Below are 22,275 nucleotides of genomic sequence, written 5' to 3'. Positions count from 1 at the left end.
GTATATGACGATATAGAGGACACATGCAATATTCCCTGCTCAGTAATTGATAATCCACATATAGTTTCTCTGGATGGTATAAATAACTTCAATATAATATCATTTAACATACGAAGTGTTAACAAAAATCTCGATAACTTCCTGATCTTTATCTCACAACTAAAAGTCCACCCGGATATCATAATCTTGACGGAATGCTGGTGCAATGAATCAACCATTCCTCCAATCATAGACGGATATAATGTACATTTCACAAAGCGTAGCTTTAACCAAAACGATGGGGTCATGATGTATATTAAATCTGACATTCAAGGAAATGTTTGTGAGATAAATATCAAAGAAGCAAATTGTCTAGCCGCAAAGATAGGAAATATGACTATTCTCGGTATATACAGACCATACTGTTTTAGAGAAATCCGCCCATTCATTGAATCACTGGATATGGTTCTGACTACAACCAGGTCTCGTAACATAGTCGTAACAGGTGACATAAATATTGATACTTTGAACCTAAGTAACCAAAACTCTTCCGATTACCTAGACGTAATAGGGTCCCATGGACTACTCGCTGCAGTTAATGTACCAACTCATGGAAAAACATGCCTTGACCACTTCATGATCAAACTGGTAGGGAAACCCAAATGCTATGTTTTAAACACAGACACGACAGACCATTTACCACTGTTACTAGCTATCCCAGGCTCACCAGCACCACGATCACCCGGCCATGGAGCATACACTAGATCCAAAACCGATTTTGACGGAATCAAAAAATATTTAGTAGATTATGATTGGTCAGACTTTTTGTCTATTACTGATACCAATGAAGCAGCCCAAGTACTTACCAACATATTACAGGAAATCATTCTCAAGTTTACGGATACCATTATACTGTCACGCAGAAAAAGATCACTTAAACCCTGGATCACCTATGGTATAATTAATTGTATTAAAAGACGGGATCGTCTCCATGCAATTGCTAAAAAGTTTCCTGAAAGTGCGGAACATAAATTAAAATATACTAGGTATCGAAACATGCGTAAAGAAATAACAAAAAAATTAAAAATAAATTAGTATCAAAACAAACTCCGACAACAAAATGGTAAGAAAAAAGATACCTGGGACGTTCTAAAAGAAATTTGTAATTTAAGCCCACAAAAACACACAGCTAATGAATTATTAAGTTTGGCATCCAATCCGATTGATTCACTAGACAGAGTTAACAATTTTTTCGTCAATGTAGGACGTTCATTGGCTGATGAAATTTTAAAAAATACTAATACAACCGAAGAACAGATAATAGTTCAACAGGGAACACACGCACATAAAGGGAATTCGATGTTGCTGAACCCCACAGATCCAACAGAAATTAGAGGTATTCTGGGAAACCTCAGAATGCGCTGTGCACCTGGCGATGATGGGGTGTCTACGAGTATATTGAGAAAGTTCCGGGATATCCTTTGCTTTCCTATTGACCATCTTTGTAACCTCAGTATGATGACAGGTACTTTCCCAGCATTATTCAAGCAGGCGATAGTCGTACCAATTTATAAGAGTGGAGACAAACTGTCTATTTCAAACTACAGGCCCATCTCGCTACTAAGAGCCTTGAGTAAGGTATTGGAAAAGGTGGTTAATACAAGACTGATAAGCTACTTAGAACGACACAACCTGATAGCAAGTAACCAATATGGATTCAGGGCTAACAAGTCTACAGAAGATGCTGTGATCTCCTTTTCCAGTACTGTCACCAAGCTCATGGATCAAAAAAACAAATGCCTGGGAGTATTTCTTGACCTCAAAAAGGCGTTTGATACTGTATCTATACCTCTCCTACTCCAAAAAATGGAAGGACTTGGTATACGAGGAACGCCACTTGACTGGTTCAATAATTACCTCCTAGGAAGAACGCAAAAAGTTAAAGTTTTGGAACATACCAGCAAGGTCTTAAATGTGACACACGGTATACCCCAAGGTAGCACGTTGGGACCGACACTTTTCCTAGCTTATGTAAATGAAATTTGTAACCTAGAATTAGACAATGCTCAACTTATAGCTTTTGCCGATGACACTGCCATAATATTTCATGGGGAAACATGGGATGAGACCCGCAGAACAGCTGAAAAAGGACTTAGCAGGATTACAAAAACGTTAGAAGATAATCTACTCACTATAAATGCCCAAAAAACTAAGTACATTTGCTTTAGTATCTCGCGAGTTACCCAGCCCCCTACTAATTTCAAACTTAAGTTACACACTTTTCCCTGTAATAAATCAGAAGTCCCTCCTAACGACTGCTCTTGTGAAGTACTCGATAAAGAAGTAACTATGAAGTATTTGGGAGTTGTCATCGACGAAAATCTAAACTGGCACCCCCACATCACAGCACTAGCTAAAAGAGTCAGAAGGCTAATCCCAGTATTTAGAAATCTTCGTGACGTTGCTGATGACAAATTGGCAAAACAGGTTTATAAATCACTATGTCAATCCCTACTGATTTATTGCATAACTGCTTGGGGAGGAGCATCCACTACACACATTATTGAAGTAGAGAGAGCGCAAAGAGCTATCATAAAGGTGATGCTCGGTAAACCCCGTAGATTCCCTACTGAGGAGCTATACAAAATGTCCGAATTACTTACGGTACGACAGCTGTATATAGATAGAAGCGTTACCCGATACCACCGGATGCACCGAATTCCGCCACTAGGCAGTACTTCCCAACGTCGACCTGTAATACACATACCCCAAACAAGAAGTACATTTGCACAACGCCAATTTAGCTATTTGGGACCATATCTATACAAAACCATTAATAATAAACTTAAAATTACGCATACTAATATACACGGACTTAGTAATAAATTGAAGAACATGTTAAGTAACCTAACTTATGAAGCTACTGAAAAGCTAATTCGTAATACATACATATAATAAGAATATACACACTCATTCACACTCACACATACATACACACACAAACACACACACAAACACACACTCATACACAAACCCATACACCGAAACACGCGCGCGCTCATACACACTCTAAAGTAAGAATAATAATTTTTGTCATTGCATATCTGGGAAGAGACTGACCCCCATGACACGGGTTAACCTAGTTTGGGGGTCGAGGGTAATTTTAAGCCAAGTAGTAAAGTTGTAACTAATTAGTTAGTTAGTATGATAATGATTTTGTACTATTTAAAGTTTAAATACCTAGTATAAACTGTTAAAAATTCCCCTACCTACTGACCTACTAAGAAATTAATTCTAGATACGTATTTAAAATTTAAATATTATAAACCTATTACTTAAGAAAGTCTTTTGTCGTGATAATATGTCGGAAAAATACTCTTATACTTGTACCAACGCTTTGGAACAATAAATGATTTATTTATTTATATTATTTATTTATTTAATTTAAAATATAAGCTAAAATCCTATTATATTAACAAATTGTAATGATCCCCATTTTTGTATAAAATGTAATGTAATAAGTGTTTGTATAAACAATGTAAATTGTTTATAGAAACACTATTATTATGTATTAAGAAGTAGACGGAATGACACACTTTTTAAACCTTCGTGGTTTTTTGCTGTGTCTAAATTGGATTTGTTGAACATTCTTTATGTTGGTAATTTAAAAAAAAAATAAAGACAGGTACCCTACTTACTCGTATAAACGATAATATCATTTTGTTCAAAAGTTCAAGGCTTATGACCGATATGATGAGAACTAACATTGTCACTATCGCGTAGTATACGGTTATAAGCTAAATATAAATAAGCAGCGATAGCCTAGTGGTTAGAACATCCGCCTCCTAATCGGAGGTCGGGGATTCAATCCCTGGCACCTCTAACTTTTTGGAGTTATGTGTTTTAAGTAATTAAATATCACATGCTTTAACGTTGAAGGAAAACATCGTGAGGAAACCGCATGTCTGAGAGTTCTCCATAATGTTATCAAAGGTGTGTGAAGTCTGCCAATCCGCACTTGGCCAGCGTGGTAGACTATGGGCAAAACCCTTTTCACTCTAAAGTCTGAGAGACTCGTGCTCTGTATAAGGGTTCACAGTTCACCATGCGGACCAAGTGCAGATTAGCAGACTTCACACACCTTTGAGAACATTATCCCGGGTTCCGGGATCGAATCCCCCACCTTCCGAATAGGAGGCGGACGTTGTACCCATTACCCACAGCCCACTAGGCTATCACTTATTAGGCTATCGCTATTTATAATAAACAAAAAATCTCTACATCGCTAAAAGATTGTTGAGCGAGCGCTAACTGTCCAAACACGAAATTGCCAATTCAGCTCAAGGATACGCACCTTTATGTTATCAGCTAGCATTGGTTTAAAAAAATGTTTTTATCATACTGCAGTAAAAACTGTTTTATTTACCTACCTTCTAAAACAGTAGGTACTTAAGTACCAGAAATACAGTAAGTAGGTACCTATGTAGAAAGATATCAATCGCTCCCGCAAACCATTCGATATCTACGACTTTGAATTGTAAACTAAGTAAATTACCGACCTTTTTGATTTGAATAACATACCTATTTGAGGTCATGTCACTAAATATAGTACGACATGAGTACGACCTTTGACCACAGAATTATAAACCCATGTTCTCAGCTTGACAGTAAGGCCCTTTTCTGATAAAATTTCGCACGTACCGACTAAAGGGCCTAAGGAAGGAATGCAGATGGCATAATTACCCTCATAACCCTAATTTTGGTGCAGGCTGTACAGTCAGGTAAAAATAGAGAATATCACAAAATAAACATGTGCAGCACCATTGGAGATCTTATCGTTAAAACTGTGATCCATTTCAGCCCCCAATTGTGTAAGAAAAGCGTATTCATCGTTATTCGATTGGCTGTGAAAAATGTAAACAGCGAATCGACCAATCAATGGGCAGTATTTTTTGGCGATTACGATAACGATGAATACGTTTTTCTTACACAATCGGGGGGCAGATATCTAACCTTACAGTCAGAGATCATACCAAATGCCGATATGTGTAGTAAAATAGATACCTAATGAATATTTACTTACTCTTAAGCTCTATTGGTTACTTCAATATGTATTTTAAGTAAGGCCTATAGATTTCCAAAGAAAACATTTTTTCGGAAACTTATTTCACTGCGGAATCCCAGAACCAGGAGCAAAGACATCTCAAGAAAATAATGTAAGTAGCCCACGGTTTCGCTCAGCGAAAATATAAATCCCTGTTACTCCCAATTCCTTGGGAATTTAGAAAAATTAGGCCGTATTACTTGTTTGCGTCGTAAAGAGAACCTTGGTGCATTTAAACTCTCACAGTCGAAAGGTTTGGGCTGGGCGTTGATGAGTCAGGACTTTTATTTTTATCCCCTAATCCCCTATTCCCTAATAATCTTTTTATTCAAATAAACTTTTCGAAGCTCAAATAGTCAGGTTTGTAGGTAATGTGTTCTGTGGTCAAGTGAATCTACCACTGGTTCGGATTACCCGCACTACCGAAAAGAAACGTGATAAACCGTATACGGAATGGACTGTAAGTATTGTTGATTTTACAAATAATTTTCACATTTACTTTGAAATTAACTGTCTATCCAATATGCCTTGTTCAAATTATAAAGGTAACCTCAGCGCAATATTTCAGCTTTTTAGGTCCAAGAGTATGGACTGGGCGTTAATGAGTTAGGGAGACAGCATAGAGAGGACATTTCTTTTTTATGTATCTACCCTACTTTGGATGTTTTTCATTCAAATAAACTTTTACAAAGCTTTCGAATAGTCAAGTATATCGTAGATGATATTATATCTTTTATCTGTAGTCAAGTGAATTTACCACTGCATGGTTCGGAGCCAGCACTATTTAGTTACCGTAAAACACGTGATAAACAGTAGGTACTCGTAACTGACTAAAGTAATGTTGATTTTACAAATAATTTTCACATTTACACTTTGAAATCGTTTTGACGCATTATTTGCTAGACTGGAGTGACGGCAGATAACAACTAAGTCGTTGGCTATTTTGGCGTTGTTTAACTTTGATTACTTTGAAGTAATTTTAATCTAGTTTTCACTGATAAAGTCACAATTCTGTAGGTTTTCTGAAGATGACTAATTAACTTTAGTAGTCATCATAAATTTTTGTTCTATCACCAAGCGAAAATTGATGAACTCCTTAACCACAAAGTTGCATGGAAGCAACCGGCTGAGCTTTCAGTTGCCCACAAGATTGTTATTTGTTATATCCATACTAATATTATACTTATACTAGCTGATGCCCGCGACTTCATCCGCGTGGAATTATGTTTTTAAAAATCCCATGGGAACTCTTTGATTTTCCGGGATAATAAGTAGCCTATGTCACTCTCCAGGTTTTTATCTATACCCATACAAAAAACGTCAATCCGTTGCACCGTTGCGACGTGATTGCAAGACAAACCAACAAACCAATAAACAAACACACTTACGCATTCATAATAAGGGTAGGTACTCATTTGTGTAGAATGTAGATAGATGAAGATGATGAAGAGAATATAAGGTTGTTGACAGTCATCATTAAATTAGTTTAAAAATGTTAAGTTGCTTTAAGTGCATTGACGTCTGTACAAATCGCAATCATTAAAAATCTATAGTCCGTTTGTGCTTTTGTAGTTGATTACTTTGCTTAGTCGATTATAGAGAACAAAAACACACACTTATGTTTATGTAGACAGACAAGGCAGATCACGATCTTGTCGCACGTCATTTGTTTATTGTATTGATTAGAGTACTTTTCCAGCTAAACTTTTGTATTTTCTGACTATCGCTGTATTCAGATAAAAATATGTCTTTATGTATTATGTTAACATTGACACCCAACCTTAACCATTTAAGCCAGAACCAAAATGCAGGAAAAATACTTTAAGCATCAGCACTTTGTAAGAAGTGTTACTTATTAAAGGATGCATGGGTTTTAGAATAAAAATATTGTTAGTCCTTCAAAGTTATTTATTAAGTTTTGTTAACAATTCACGTTCTTATAGATGCGGAAAACAAAATTAGCGATAAGCAAATTGTGTTAGGTGAAACCATATTGATTAAGCCACCAGCAAAAGCTTTTAAAGTAAGAAAAAAATATTACAGTAACTAACTACTACTTCTATGATTCTACTATGCATGGATATGAACCATAAAATAACAAGCAATAAGCAAATTGTTACGGTGAATTCACCAGCACCAAGCGTAAACTGACAAGGAATAAAAAGCTCATTTCGTTTTAACTTAACAGTCCAAAACAATATTATTTGCTATCTACTTTGTAGATTCAACATCTCCCATGGAAGTTTCAATGCCGGAGTGAAACGTGCTTATGTTTTGGAGGATCTATACTCTGTATTAGCCAGCTGAAGTGGCAGTGGACAAGCCACGTCTGCCGCAGTTTCCACTCCAGACGTGTTCTGGAGTGGAAACCGCGTATGGACAAGCGAAGTGTGGGATGACGTCCAACCCGCTGGACTGACGACCTTAAGAAGGTAGCGGTAAGTGGGTGGATGAGGAAGGCAGAGGAAAGTGTGTGGTGGCGCGCTCTTGGGAAGGCCATGTCCAGCAGTAGACGCAAACAGGCTGATGGATTGATTGATTGATGCTCTGTATGGTGTTATGTAGTGGTGGTGAGTATTGCCTGCTTGCTTTTTCTGCACATGAATAGCGGGGCTTGCAATGAATAGTTTATTTTTTATGGACATTGTACCATACAAAATCTGGTTTAGCGATTTAGAGTAAATGAGGCTATTTTTGCGTGTCTCATGGATTTCCACAAACTAACGCGTACAACAAGCTTAGGTAATTGTCCTTTATTATTAAGGTATCGGTATCGATTCTACTAACTAAAAGAACTTATGGAAATCAGTAGCAATTACTAACTACTCAGGTGGGACCCCACAGACGAAGTTCACCATCAAAAGCTTGTGGATAAACAAAAAAAATATACAGATGAGCAAATAAATCTTATTTATTTCTTTTGAATAATTCAAGAAATCCGCAAAACTGGTTCTACTAGCATATAGAAAATGCTATTAGAAATGTGCATCTGGGTGTATACCTACCCAAGGATAGCAAATTGGTAAATCGATGGTAGCAAATTACAAAGTTGTAGAGAGTAGATAGCATTTTAAAAGAAAATATCGTACGATAAGGGTAGCACATACAATAACAATGAGGGTAGCAAATTGGTAAATCGATGGTAGTAAACTAAATAATTGTAGAGAGGTTACGCGGTGCAGGGGAATTAATCGAGATTCATTCACGTGATACACTTGCATAACAACAAGCAATCCCGATCGCCTAGCATCCTAACAAAGCTCAAGTGGGCCGAATTGATTAATAACACTGAAACATCGAATAAATCATCTCCGGCACGACGCATTTGCAAAACATCGATCCGTGCATGATCCGAGCGAGCGAGACGAAAAATAAAACAAATTATTAAACCATATTTACTGAAGAGACACAGCCACAAAAATTTATTCGCAGTCAACAATGGTAGGTACTTAATCGTTATTAAATGCAATAAAGATGTGTTTGTCTGCCTTATCAATAGACTTGACACAAGCCAAATTCCAAAGTTAACGAATGTCGAGTGTCGAGAGTCGAGACCTATCGTCGGGACGCTCCGTCGACACTTCTTGGTTCAAATGCTTAAGGAGGTCAATTTTGAAAGTAGCATTAAAGACTCAGATTCCTAATAAGAGAATACTTCCTTTATAACATCACAAAGTTAGTAAACAATCATATTTTGACCTTTCATTTGCATCATAACCTACAAAACTACTGTAGACTCGAAAAAATTGTGAGCAAATTAGGCGGGAAAAGAGATTCGAATTTCGATCATTCGAAATTCAAATATGCAATGAATGGAAATAAATTTAAGTGAATATGAAAATAATGGTTATTGATAGGAAGATTACTTGAAGTAAACACTCATATATAATTTTGATTCAGGACAGTTTGTTGAACAAAAATGAAAAGTGATATTGATGATCAAAACACAGCCAAGGAATGTTCGCAGGTTAAGTTCGTATGCTGGACATAAACATAACGAATTTGGGGCATTTGCCAAGTCGCTTTCAGGGTCGCGGGCGCTTCGTCTCCGGTGAAATTGTTCCTCATACGTATAAAAAAAGTCATGCTAAAAATATTCGCGAAAAATGAAAACTCGTTCTACAATCTGTAATTCAAATTTCTAGCTTACCTTTCGGTGATTGGTACCGCCTTCGACTTGAGCTCGTAGAACATGAAATCCTGATGCTGAGCAGCCGTCATCTCGTCCAAAATCTTCTGATCAATATTAAAATCGTTCGTCAACAGAGAAGCGAGATCGTATCCCATATCAATCCCAGATTCATCCATTTTTGAACTATCACAAGCACTAACTTATTCACTGAACCGCGTTTATTGCTTTAAAATATTAAAAATACATATCTAAACAACAAAACGTAATCATTTGTTTAAGAAAAGGAAGAATATTTTCACAGCATCCATCCTCCCAGCTGTCTACTTGTTGCTATTGTTGATTATTAACATAGATATACGTATGAGATATGAATGACTATTATAATGCTAATTTTAACATAGTGCTAGTCTACGGGGATTTCAAAACTGACTGCTACACTTTTAGTTTTGTCGCATTACAGTGCAAGTAATTTTAAAATGGCAACTTCAATTAGGTAGGACTACAATCTCACTCCACTTGTTTTCATTTCAATCCTGAATCCTATCAATTGATTTGGTCGACTAGTTATTAGGTAAAATAACAACATGATATTATTTTCAGACACTTTATTGAAAAAGATGTTTGCAGTTATTGTCCAAATTCTTTCTAATATTGGATGAAAACATGATGAAAATGATAAATCAAAAGATCAAAACAAAAGGCACCTGACAAAAACAAACGTCCGCTAGAAAAGACGTTTAGGAATACATTTTTTATAAGATTAATTTTTAATATCCCGTCAAAGTTTTTATTTATTTTAAAAATATTAAAACATAGAGTTAAATGCATTGTTGGTTTAGTTTTTACTAAACAAATTTTAAGAATCACTTATTTTAGTTATTTTAGGCACTATCAAAACCTTCTTACGTTCTGTAATCTACATTCTAGTTGTCTATTATTTTATAATCTGTGTTAAATTTGGCATTGACAGTTTTGCATTCCACATTTCTCTTTAATCTATGCTCTATTTGTGTTCGATATCCGGAACGGAAACGCTGTGTTTTTTTTTCACAAAATATTGAAAAATCAACGAGATTTATCTTTGCAAATAATATAAACATAGTTCAATCGTTAAAATGTCGAAGGCACATCCTCCAGAATTGAAAAAGTGAGTTTTTTACTTTGTATTTGAAGCTAAAACATCTCAAGAAAAGTTGGCGTCCCGCGTCCTGTGTAACCTAAAAACTAAAATTAATTACGAATTTATTGTACTAATTTGTATGATTAAAGTTGGATGGGTGTATTTTAGTGTGTTAAACTGTTTGTTAGTCTTAACTATTGATTAATTACAGGTTTATGGACAAAAAATTGTCACTCAAGTTAAATGCCGGGCGAGCGGTGACAGGCGTCCTCCGAGGTTTCGATCCGTTCATGAATTTGGTGTTGGATGAATCGGTGGAAGAATGCAAGGATGGACAACGTAATAATATAGGCATGGTGGTATGTAGATTTCACTGTTTCAGCTAAAGATGTGCTCCAAATAGGTTAAACTGATATATTCATACCCGCGAATACTGATATATTAATTATGCCCGCGACTTCGTCCGCGTGCACTACACAAATTTCAAACCAAAAAGGGTTAAACACCCCTTTTTGTTTGGATTTTCAAATATCCTTCCTTAGTGGATGTCTACGTCATAATAGCTATCTGCAATCTGCATGCCAAATTTCAGCCTGATCTGTCCAGTAGTTTGAGCTGTGGGTTGATAGATCAGTCAGTTATATATTTAGATAATAATAATATTGTGAAAATATGAGTAACTATACTTTAAAACGTTAAGACATTTATATGCTTGGGACTTGTTGGGTGTGTAACACACATACAATGCGTTTGCACAAATTCAGACAAAGAAGACATCTACGAGCAAGTTTCTAAACATGGAGGCTCCTTACCAGTCTATAGAAATTGTTTTGAGCACTAATAATAATAAAAGTGTTGTCTGTGTTATCTTATCATGATACAGAGATTTCCAGCAAGCAGATGAAAGAGCAGCTTTCATTCCAGGGTTGTACATAGACTACTTTTCCCAGAAAATTAAAATTATCCATAGAGTTTTAAAAAAACCTAAATTCATGTGACAGTCTGACATGATCAAGTAGCGGTATATTTTAAGTATTAGTGTTCCCTCTTTATATTGAAGCTAGCTTATGCTTCCAACTTCATCTGTGTGGATTATACAAATTTTAAACCCCTATTTTACCCCTTAGGGGTTGAATTTTTTGAAAATCTATCTAACTATCTACATGCGTTTCACCTTGATCCAACCAGTAGTTTGACCTGAGTGTTGATAGATCAGTCGCTCAGTTAGTCACCTTTTTCTTTTACAAGTATAATATGTATTTAGATTATTTAACCTTTGTTCCTTTTCCAGGTCATTCGCGGGAACAGTATCATCATGTTGGAGTCGTTAGATAGAATATAGTGTTGTATAATTTCATTCCCTAAATTAAGATTAATTAATTTTAGAACCAAAAAAATCACATCTCATTTCATAACCTTTTACACTGGACTGTAAATTCTGGTATTTTTCTGTTGAGTGATTATAAATTACACACTTAGGTAATACATAAATGTTTATAAATAAACTTACAGTACCTACTTAATATTGTGTAATAAGAACTGCTGGAAAATACTTTTCGTGTGATAATGATTAAATTTAAGATTTCATGACTAATTTTGTTTTTATTTGTCCTGCTACTGAGACAATCATCATGATCAACCCATCGCCGGCTCACTGTAGAGCACGGGTCTCCTCTCAGAGTGAGAAGGGTTTTGGTCATAGTCTACCATGCTGGCCAAGTGCGGATTGGCAGACTACAAGACATTCGAGAACATGGAGAACTCAGGCATACAGGTTTCCTCACGATGTTTTCCTTCACCAATAAAGCTAACTTAAACGCACATAATTCTGAAAAGTTAAGAGAACATCCTAACTTCTAACCACTAGTATCACAGCTATATGAAAATACCTACCTATATTAAATTAGATAAATGTTTGCTAGCTTAAGTATACTATGGTCAGGCATTTCACGAAGACGCTAAATGCTGGTGGCTGTCCTGCCTGCCATATAGGAGCCAATTATATGGCAGGCAGGACAGCCACTGTACCAAACTCCCAATGTTATAGCGATCTGTTGAGCAGCGAGTGAAAACGCCTAGTACGGTCAAGGCTTTATAATTCAGCGTTTATTTTTTGTATAAGCAACATTTTGTAAAACGTCAGTTGACCTCTTGTCAATTCATCAAATGTCAACTGTCAGTTGTCACGAATGATTAAGGAAATAGGAATTTTGAATTTATTGTTCTAAAAAATAACTTGCGATATTGCATTGAAAATATGAAATAATGCAGCAGTAAAATACGAAGATATTAATATTATAGAAAAAGGCAACGATTTATTGACTTACAATTGACCGTAAGTTTTTCAAACTATCTAACTTAATACACCGTTAGAAAATTAAAATACCTACAGTAAGAAAATTCATAACAGTTTTTTCTTCTTTTGTATTGTGATTTGTGACTTGTGAGTGAATCGAGGTATTGTTTAGAATCTTGTACCTACTAATTAAGTGCAACTTTAACGACCTACATTTTTTCTTATTTACCTACAGATTTATTCGATTAGGATGAGGTCATTCTATCTAGATTCTAGATATATCTTGATATAGGTATTTTTTAGCACTGTCATTTTTTGATAATAATATGTTGCTACGTTGAAACTAGCTCGAACCGTACATATCCGATACATAATTAAATTAGTTTTTCTAATTTCCGTGAATTTTCTATTGTTCATAATAACAAGATTAAACTAGTGAGTGTTTCTAAACCTCAGAACTATGGAAGACATACATTTAAGTAAGTGATGGTTTTTTAAATTCTAAAAAGTGTTTTATTAGCTAAAAGTGAGTATCTAATCTTAAAACTATTTATATGCATACTTATTTACTTACATAGTCTCAGAGTAAAGTAAAAGATAGGTATCTAATTAACTAGGAAGTAGTTAAGTATTTTGGTATATGTACAGATTCTTTCGCCTTCATGATCAAGGTTAATGATACAATTTTGGTCAAAAGTTCATTTACCTTACAACCCACTTTGCTTGGTGTCATGACTATAACTGCATGATAGGATCCCTCTGCTTATAAATAGTTTAGATAATAAATTTAGAACAGAACTTACTATTTTGGAGTTAATTTAAAAAATAAGTTAAGATCCTATTTTATTAACAAATTGTTACGATCCCTATTTTTAAATGCAAGTGCTTCTATAAACAATGTTAATTATTTATAGAAATAATAATAATAAATAAATAACACTAAATAAGCCTTTATTCAGACATGTTCCATTTTTACAGTAATATGTTAGTCGCTAATAATAGGTACAAGATTACAAACTAAACTACAAGATTTTACATAACTATTATTTCTAAAGTATTTCTAACACTTAATAATATGTTATATTGCTTACTTATTAAGTCTTGTACTGCCTCGATAACCTACAATTTGTCTGTTTACCACTTTTTGGCAAAGGCCTCCTCCAATTGACTCCTCCAGTTGGGCTCGAACAGAAAACCAGCGTTGTGGTTACATCGTGTAACCACAACATTCAGCTGAGTTCGGGCCTTTTCGTTGGCACGACACATTTTAGATAATAGGTACCTATTTGATTTTAAGGAATGTTTTTTTTTGTAAATATTTGTGTTTGTGTTTATCATGTGTCGGATCAACCAATAAATGTACTTCTATTCTATTCTATTCTAATTGCCTCCATTTATTTCTGTCCCCAGCAGTTCTAGACCATGTGGCGCCTGCTAGTGCTATTTCTGGGATATCATCAACCCATCTTTGTACTGGTCTACCCCTTTTCCTTTTTAAATGTCCTGTGTACCAGTGCATTACTGTTTTGGCTCCATTTATCTTGTCCTCTAATTGTGTGCCCAGCCCACTTCCATTTAAGGTTCTTAATTGTTATTGATACATCCTTTGTTTTTGTGTATTTCTTTATTGTTGTTGTTCTTATTCTGTCTGACAGTTTTTTCCCCATCATGCTTCTGTTCATGGCGTTCTGACATGATTCAAGTTTTTTCTTTTGGGCTTTTATAGAAATACTATTATGTATTGATAAGTAGATGGAATGATACACTTCATCTAAAGGTTTGTGGTTCTTTTTGCTGTGTCTAAAGTTGACTTGTTAAACATTTTTTATGTTGATAATAGAAAATAAAAAAAAATATGTTAAGTAGAACCTAGTTTTTCAATAATAATTTGCTGCAAAGTAGATTTCAAGTTGATAGCTGTGATAGTCTAGTAGTTAGGATGTCCACCTCCGGATGGATGCAGGTTCAATTCAATCCTATTCCTCCACGCACCTCTAACTTTTCAGAGTTATGTGCATTTTAAGTAATTAAATATCACTTGCTTTAACGGTGAAGGAAAAAATCGTGAGGAAACCTGCATGCCTGAGAGTTCTCCATAATGTTCTCAAAGATGTGTGAAGTCTACCAATCTGCATCTGGCCAGCGTGGTAGACTATGGCCAAAAACCCTGCTCGCTCTGAGAGGAGTGTTCTGTAGTGAGCCAGAAATGGGTGGATCATGATGATGATGATATATTGTATAATCTGCCAGTTTATCTCTGTAGTCTGTCTGTTTATACTATGTAATATGTATGTTGAACATTTGACACAAATAAAGGAACAGACATTGATTATTTCACATGATTCATTGCATTCAGATAATACTTGGAACTACTGACTGTTGTACAAGCAATTTGATGTGTAATTTAATTATTTATATTATGTCTAGTGTAATAAAGAATTACTCGATGTATTAGCTACTGATTAATTACTTAACCATTTATCTTATAAGTGTACTTACTTGCTGTAATGTTTTTTAATTTTTGCATTACCATTTCAGATATAGTAAGCGACATGTCGAGATGGCGATTGGGGTATGAGGCGGGGGATGCCCCACGCTATCCCGCACGGGGTTAGTGCAAGGCCTGTGGGGGTGTACGGGGTGTCCCCGATTGCCATCTCGACCTGTCGCGTACTATAGGTGGTGTAGGTAGTTCATAGTTGAAATACATAGTCTATCTTTATACATAAAAACAATACTATGATTGACTAACAGATAACATACAGGCTAGTAGGTAGATCTAGAAATTTGGCTTAAAAGGATCTCTCTATAATGTAGACTCGCATTAGGAAATGATTTTAAGGATTTCCAACAAGATCCTTATAAATCTAAATCCACACCAGGGTTGTTGTGGATGCCAATATCTCGACATCCGCGGAGGCGGATGCGTATGCGGATTATTAGAAGTTCACATCCGCGGATGCGGATGCGGATGTCTGAATCAATACGGATGTTCCGCATTTGCGGATGCGGATGCAAATATCCGTAATACCCCTGATCCACACAGTCTAAGTCCCGGAAATCTGCTAGTATATTATGTAGGTATTAAATTTGATAGTTCATGTTTGTACGAATCACGTAACAGAGAAATAAATCATGGTTTCATGCCTGCTTGCATTTGGAACAAAAAAGAAATCAGATGTATACTTTTTTTCCATATATTTATGTAACATTAACATTCTAGGAACATTAAACTGCAAATTCTGTGTTGATGGTTGAATCATATTATAAATTGTGTGTTATTTAAGTAATTATTTCTAACCATTGCCTGCTTGAGAGTGTATTGTCCATTATTAGTGGTGATAGTTACTTATTTCTATTTATAATTTGTTAAACTATGTTACAACTTCAAAAAATTGCATCGGGTATGTTTAAAAAAAAAATAATATACAGTAGCCGGCAAGAAATATTGTACGTCAACCTTTAGAATGAAATTTCCGCTTTGTAGAGCTTTGTCTCTATCACTCATACCTATGTGACGTTTTGTTGGTCTCAATGACAGAGACAACGGTCTACGAAAACCCGCTACCTCTTTCTAAAGGTCGATGTACAATATTTAGACACACTTTCGAATTTATGATATTAAGTTTAGATAATAGACTGTGAGAATTGAATTTTATTGCGATTGTTTTTGAGTAAAATTTTTAAAATTGTTTAGCACCCCTAAAGAGTTTAAAAAGTAAAAGTTTTTATAGAAATTAAAATGATTTTATTTGCAGGGACGAAGCCCTTAGAGATGGCGGATACCTTGGATCCACTCTCGCCGAGTGTGAATGACTCCTCGACAGCTGGACTGATGCATAAGATAAGATTAAGATTTAGCAGATCTTCACCCCCAAGAGCCCCTGGAGATGGTAAAATATGTCATTTTTAATCAGATTTTGGGGGGAATTTAGGGGGTATTCCGGTAAATATCCTCCCCTTTTGTGTTGTAGATTGTTGAGTATGTTCATCTCTCGTCCAATTCTAGTATGTGCCATCTTTTAAGGCGTTTAGTGTTGGTGTTTTTTACAAGAAATTCCTGTGGCAATGTGTCAGGGTGTTTTTCCAGTCTAAGCTTGTACTTTTTGTAATAGGTACTTGTTCTCTTCCTGATTGTTGGCATTTCTAAGTATCTGTGGATTTCATCATTCCGTGTAACCCATGGTGCTCCAGAGATTGCTCTTAGTACGATGTTCTGAAACCGCTGAAGTACCGCTCTAGGTTGGAATTGTTTGTTGATCCGCCCATGAACATTTGCAGCACCAGAGAAACTGCAGATGAGTTTACATCGCACACAAGTTTCAAGTCACAGATAGTTCGGGCAACAATAAGTGCGTTGAACGACGCGACGTCTCTGCAAGAAAGTAGCACTAAGCCATTGTACCCAGCCTCAAGGTTGCTGTAAAACATCTGTTGGAGGTCAACTCGAATTACTCGCTAATCTTGTACAATACTGACTATCAGTGTAATAACAAATGCGGTTTCGTCAACACGCGCCCAATGGACGAGAAAAATACTAGTGGTGATTGCTTCATTATTCATTTTAGTTGTGGCATTTGTTTTGTGACTAATCCTTTTCGGTTAAGTACCGTGAATAACTGAATAATACCTACCACAAAATGTCTAGCTATAAGTTAGCCCTTGACTGCAATCTCACCTGGTGGTAAGTGATGATGCAGTCTTAAATAGAAGCGGGCTAACCTGGAAGGGGTATGGTAGTTTTTATTAAACCCACACCCCTTTCGTTTCTACGCGGCATCGTTCCGGAACGCTAAATCGCTTGGCCGCACGGCTTTGCCAGTAGCGTGGTAACTAGCCACGGCCAAAGCCTCTCACTTTGGTTGTCAATTGCTGGATTTGTAAGATAATGGTGATACATGATAATTAATTACGTAAAACTAAAGCCACAAGTGTTCTGTACCTAAGTCCGTCAATTGAATTCTATTCCAGGGTATGTGGAATTCGGAGAGTTCAGGTCCGAGCGGCCGGGTGTCAAGAAGGTGGGCACCTTCGCCGGCGTCTTTTGCCCTGTGGTGCTATCCATGTTCAGCGCGCTTGTTTTTATACGAATGGGTAACTATATTTTATTCTAATAATAGTAGAATGCATCTGAAAGTAGATTTTTGGCGGGTGTACTTTTTTAAAGCCGTGATAGCCGCCTAGTTGTTAGGACGTCCGCCTTCTAATCGGAGGTCGGGGGTTCGATCCCGGGCACGCACCTCTAACTTTTCGGAGCTATGTGCGTTTTAAGTAATTCAATGTCACTTGCTTTAACGGTGAAGGAAAACATCGTGAGAAAACCTGCATACCTGAGAGTTCTCCATAATGTTCTCAAAGGTGTGTGAAGTCTAGCAATCCGCACATGGCCAGCGTAGACCAGGTAGACTATGGCCAAAACCCTTCTCAATCTGAGAGGAGACCAGACTCTGTAGCGAGCCGGCGATGGGTTGATCATGATTTGATAATGTACTCATTTTTACGGTTTCGTACCTCAAAAGGAAAAAGGAATCCTTATAGGTCTGCCTGTCTGTCGTGTGTGTCATGAATAAGGCATCACAAGTGTCCCGTTGACCTAGAATCATGAAAAAGTCAGGTAAGTAGGTCTTATAGCACAAGTAAAGGAAAAAAATCCGATAATCGTGAATTTGTTAGTGGCGCAGTCTGTGAGTTGCACATAAACGTATTATATCTTCTATGTTAGTGCGGAACCCTTCGCGTACGAGTCCGACTCGCACTTGACCGTTTTTTTTTATAAATTAATTATGTTAATTAAAAAAACAATTAGATTCGTAATATTTTTAGAAGATAACTTTAGTTTTTTTTTGTCTTTTCAGGTTACTTAGTGGGAAACGCCGGACTCTTAGTTACTCTAGGTCAATTCGGACTGGCGTATTTAATAGTGGGCTTCACCGTCATGTCGATATGCGCCATATCGACCAACGGAGCCGTCGAGGGGGGAGGGGTTTACTGTATCCTTTTTTTGAAATAATCGATTGGGTGTGACTCGCTCCAGCAATGCACGGGGCTGCAATGGCTTGTATAGTACGGTATAATAACATTGTAAATTGAAAAATTAAAAAGAGCAACCGCCGAGTTTCTTGCTGGTTCTTCTCGGTAGGAACGGCATTCCGAACCAGTGGTAAATTAAACCTGACTATTCATAAGCACTTTTAAAAAGTTTACATGAATAAAAAAACATTCTATTCTATTCTATTCTATTATCAAATCAAAAATAATCAATTTGCTATAAAAAATCCTAAAATATCCGTTGAATGGGGATCCACAGGCAAAACTGATCTCAGTGGGAGCCACAAGAGGTCTGGCCAATGTCAAAACTTTGAAATCCAGCACCTCGATTGCGGGAAACCCGCATCAATCATTATTACAATCTCAATTGTTGTGATTGGCTGAATTTTTGCAATTCTTGTTGCAGCAATGCATTGTGGCCAATAGTGAGCGAGCGTCAACCAATCAGAGGTGATTGCGATCGTGACATTGTAGCTGTCATTCTACCGCAATCGCGCAGCTGAAAAACCTCGCATAGACTAACTTGAAATGTTTTTTGATTGAAATTTTTTTTTTAGTGAAATTAGCTCAAGTATAACAAAACGTTGGTTTCGTTAACTAAAATGACAGTCATGATAAGCAGAACCCTAGGTCCTGAATTCGGCGGAGCTATAGGAACATTATTCTTCTTCGCCAACGTAGTTTCCAGTGCTCTATGCATATCTGCGTGTACAGAAGCTTTAGTTGACAATTTTGGACCTAACGGTGAGTAAAATATCTTAATATTACTTTAATAAATTAATAAAAAAATCTGCCGAATGAATTATTGACCCATACTGATTATATCCTTCCGACGCCCATGAGCATATTCTACACTAATATAATAAATGCGAAAGTGTGACTATCTGTCTGCTAGCTTTTCACTACCTACTTTGACTAATTTTGACGAAATTTGATACCGAGATAGCTTGCATCCTGGAGATAAACAAATCTTCTTCTCAAAAAATCAAAGTGTTTGCACTAGGTTTTTAAAAAACCTAAATTCACTCGAGCGAAGCTATGTCGACTCGAGGTCGACATAGCAATCGGGGTGGGGATGTTGCGTGTGTGTGTCCCTCAACCCTCCTGATGTTGATCGGTGCCGTCGATTAGCGTTGATTAGCTCTCTCAGAGAGAGAGGGAGAGACAGAAGGAGAACGAGACAAAGAGAGGTACTATTGCGTATTCTATGGTTTAACACAAGATTTTGGGCTGAAGCTTGATTTAATTTTCTAGGGTACCTAGTAGGCGACAGTCCAGGCCTGCCAAACGGGGACTGGTACAGATTCCTATACCGCTCCACACTAAACGCGGCAGGCTTAAGTGTCTCTCTGGCGGGCGCGTCTCTGTTCGCACGCACAAGCCTGGCTATATGGGTGACGACGGTCGTGTGTCTGTTCAGCGCCTTCCTCAGCTTCTTCATCACCGCGCCAGGACAGGTAATGGGCCCAGACGGCCATAGCTAATGATACACTACACCGACACAAATCTAAACACAGATCTAAAAATCTAGCTAGGATAGCCAGTTCTTGATCTTGTAACATTCTTCTCTTGAATGAGTGTAATATTTTATAATAAAATTCCACAAGCAATTTTAGACTTGCCTTTACACAAGTTTAAAAAATGTGTTAAAAGTATGCTCCTAAAAAAAGCATATTATACAGTCGCAGACTATGTAAACGATAAAAAAGCTTGGATTTGACTCGCTCCAGCAATGCACGGGGCTGCAATGGCTTGTATAGTACGGTATAATAACATTGTAAATTGAAAAATTAAAAAGAGCAACCGCCGAGTTTCTTGCTGGTTCTTCTCGGTAGGAACGGCATTCCGAACCAGTGGTAAATTAAAACTACCTGACTATTCATAAGCACTTTAAAAAAGTTTACATGAATAAAAAAACATTCTATTCTATTCTATTCTTAATATTGTATATGCTTATTCCAACAAGCACGCAAATTGTTCAAGATCAAATCCATGTATGTGTGTAACTAGATGATTAAAAAATAAACGTTTTATTTATTTATAAAAAAAAAAAAAAAACCCAAATGAGACTCGACGCACGTTTCGCTCCGACACCGAAGCATCCACAGGAGATGTAGACCTTACAATGCACAATTGCAAAACTTAGCATCAAGTCTGTATGCTGTATGTTGTACCATACCGAGTTGTCTGCTTCAGCGGATCATAGCAAACTTAGCTTAGTAAACTCGCAAACAACAAGCAACTTGGTTCCATGATGAATTTTTTACAATAATATCGATACAAAATGGGGCTAATTCTGAGCACAACCTAATTTTAGAGTATTCGCATGCTCTTCTTACTAATGTAATATGAAAAGGACAGACACAGTTTGACGGTTTTAAATTTAATTTTTAGATGGTAAAACTCGTGATTTTAGCACGCACTCGCGAACCTACTGTTTAAATTTGTATTGTGCACTAAAATTTAGAGTCTTTAAATGTGAAAGTCATGTTCCGTTCCTTTTTTAGCATTTAGCAAAAAGAAAAGGATGCAGATACTCTAAATTTAGTTTAGAGAGAGACTAGAGAATCAGAGCCACTATCTAGTTTTCTCCGTTACAGATAGACAGACCGGACACAAATACCCTGGTGAACGCGACAAACTTCTCCTACACGGGCTTGAGCTCGGTAACCTTGAAACAGAACCTGTACTCGGAATATGCTCGTGACTATACCACCGCTAGCGGCGAGCTGGTAGACTTCGCTTCTGTATTTGGCGTGCTCTTTACTGGAGTCACTGGTGTCATGGCTGGGGCTAATATGAGTGGTAAGAAAAAAAATGTTTGGGGTGGTACGTCATAGGGTGAATACGGAACAACCCGACACCGTAAATACAATGTTGGGCTAGTAGTGTGTGTGATCACACATTAACATTGAGCTTGCGGGATTGCATGTTTAGCGTTTACAATTTATAATGGACTAGCTTATGCCCGCGACTTCGTCCGCGTGGAGTAAACAAAATTTAAACCCCTATTTTACACTAAGAGTTGATCTTTCACAATGAGATTTTAACATAAAATATGTCATACTGCTAATTGCAAAAATATTAACTACAAAACTTGAAACTTCTAACTTCAAAACTGACTGACTTTCATACAAACTTCAAAACCCTATTTTACCCCTTTAGGGGTTGAATTTTGAAAAATCCTTTCTTAGCGGATGCCTACGTCATAATAGCTATCTGCATGCCGAATTTCAGCGCTATCCGTCCAGTAGTTTGAGCTGTGCGTTGATAGATCAGTCAGTCAGTCACCAGTCACCTTTTCCTTTTATATATTTAAGATAGATTTGGTCTAGTTCCGTGAATAGCAAAAATGATGAATGAAAACTTGTCGTGTTTTTCACATCGTGTTGTTATTCTGTAACTTAACAATATAAACCATGTTCCTACGCGCCTAGCGCCTAAGATATCGTTGGTATTAATATGAAACAAATAGGAAGAAGACATGTCGTTCATGTCGTAAAAATATACAAAACGCAATTCGCTTACATTTCATTTTAGAAAAGTATTTTGAAAATATTTATTCGTGGGCTCCGCGGTAAATATATATATATATA

General features: G+C 36.7%; 3 protein-coding genes across 9 annotated transcripts in view; 2 read left to right on the top strand and 1 right to left on the bottom strand.

The window, feature by feature from the left end:
* Positions 1-9,746, bottom strand: part of Mitf (transcription factor Mitf) — a 149,299-nt gene extending 139,553 nt beyond the window's left edge. Inside the window, exon 1 of one of the 2 annotated variants that reach the window (XM_069506581.1) lies at positions 9,234-9,746. In XM_069506581.1, the coding sequence (XP_069362682.1) occupies positions 9,234-9,391 (158 nt within the window). In that variant the 5' untranslated portion in view covers positions 9,392-9,746. The remainder of the gene's footprint in view (positions 1-9,233) is intronic. The other variant, XM_034980829.2, reaches the window with a different exon arrangement.
* Positions 9,747-10,204: 458 nt separating this feature from the next.
* On the top strand, positions 10,205-11,929 carry SNRPG (small nuclear ribonucleoprotein G). The gene is made up of 3 exons (XM_034980864.2): positions 10,205-10,362; positions 10,547-10,694; positions 11,627-11,929. The coding sequence occupies exons 1-3, from the start codon at positions 10,331-10,333 to the stop codon at positions 11,675-11,677; spliced, it is 231 nt and encodes a 76-aa protein (XP_034836755.1). The 5' UTR covers positions 10,205-10,330; the 3' UTR covers positions 11,678-11,929.
* Positions 11,930-12,525: 596 nt separating this feature from the next.
* Positions 12,526-22,275, top strand: part of LOC117993157 (solute carrier family 12 member 9) — a 30,875-nt gene continuing 21,125 nt past the window's right edge. For 4 of the 6 annotated variants that reach the window (XR_011238101.1, XM_069506532.1, XM_069506531.1 and 1 more), the window contains exons 1-7: positions 12,816-13,110; positions 16,390-16,524; positions 17,603-17,725; positions 18,487-18,621; positions 19,289-19,423; positions 19,934-20,136; positions 21,280-21,484. Coding sequence is in view for 5 of the 6 variants with exons in the window: in XM_069506532.1 (XP_069362633.1) it covers positions 13,092-13,110; positions 16,390-16,524; positions 17,603-17,725; positions 18,487-18,621; positions 19,289-19,423; positions 19,934-20,136; positions 21,280-21,484 (955 nt within the window). In the remaining variant the exon portion in view is untranslated. Of the gene's footprint in view, positions 12,671-12,815; positions 13,111-14,192; positions 14,212-16,389; positions 16,525-17,602; positions 17,726-18,486; positions 18,622-19,288; positions 19,424-19,933; positions 20,137-21,279; positions 21,485-22,275 lie in introns of those variants that run through there. The other 2 variants (XM_034980903.2, XM_069506533.1) reach the window with 2 other exon arrangements.

This window comes from Maniola hyperantus, chromosome 23 (genome assembly GCF_902806685.2).
Source record: "Maniola hyperantus chromosome 23, iAphHyp1.2, whole genome shotgun sequence".
NCBI lineage: Eukaryota > Metazoa > Arthropoda > Insecta > Lepidoptera > Nymphalidae > Maniola > Maniola hyperantus.
This window is presented reverse-complemented; position numbering and strand designations above follow the sequence as displayed.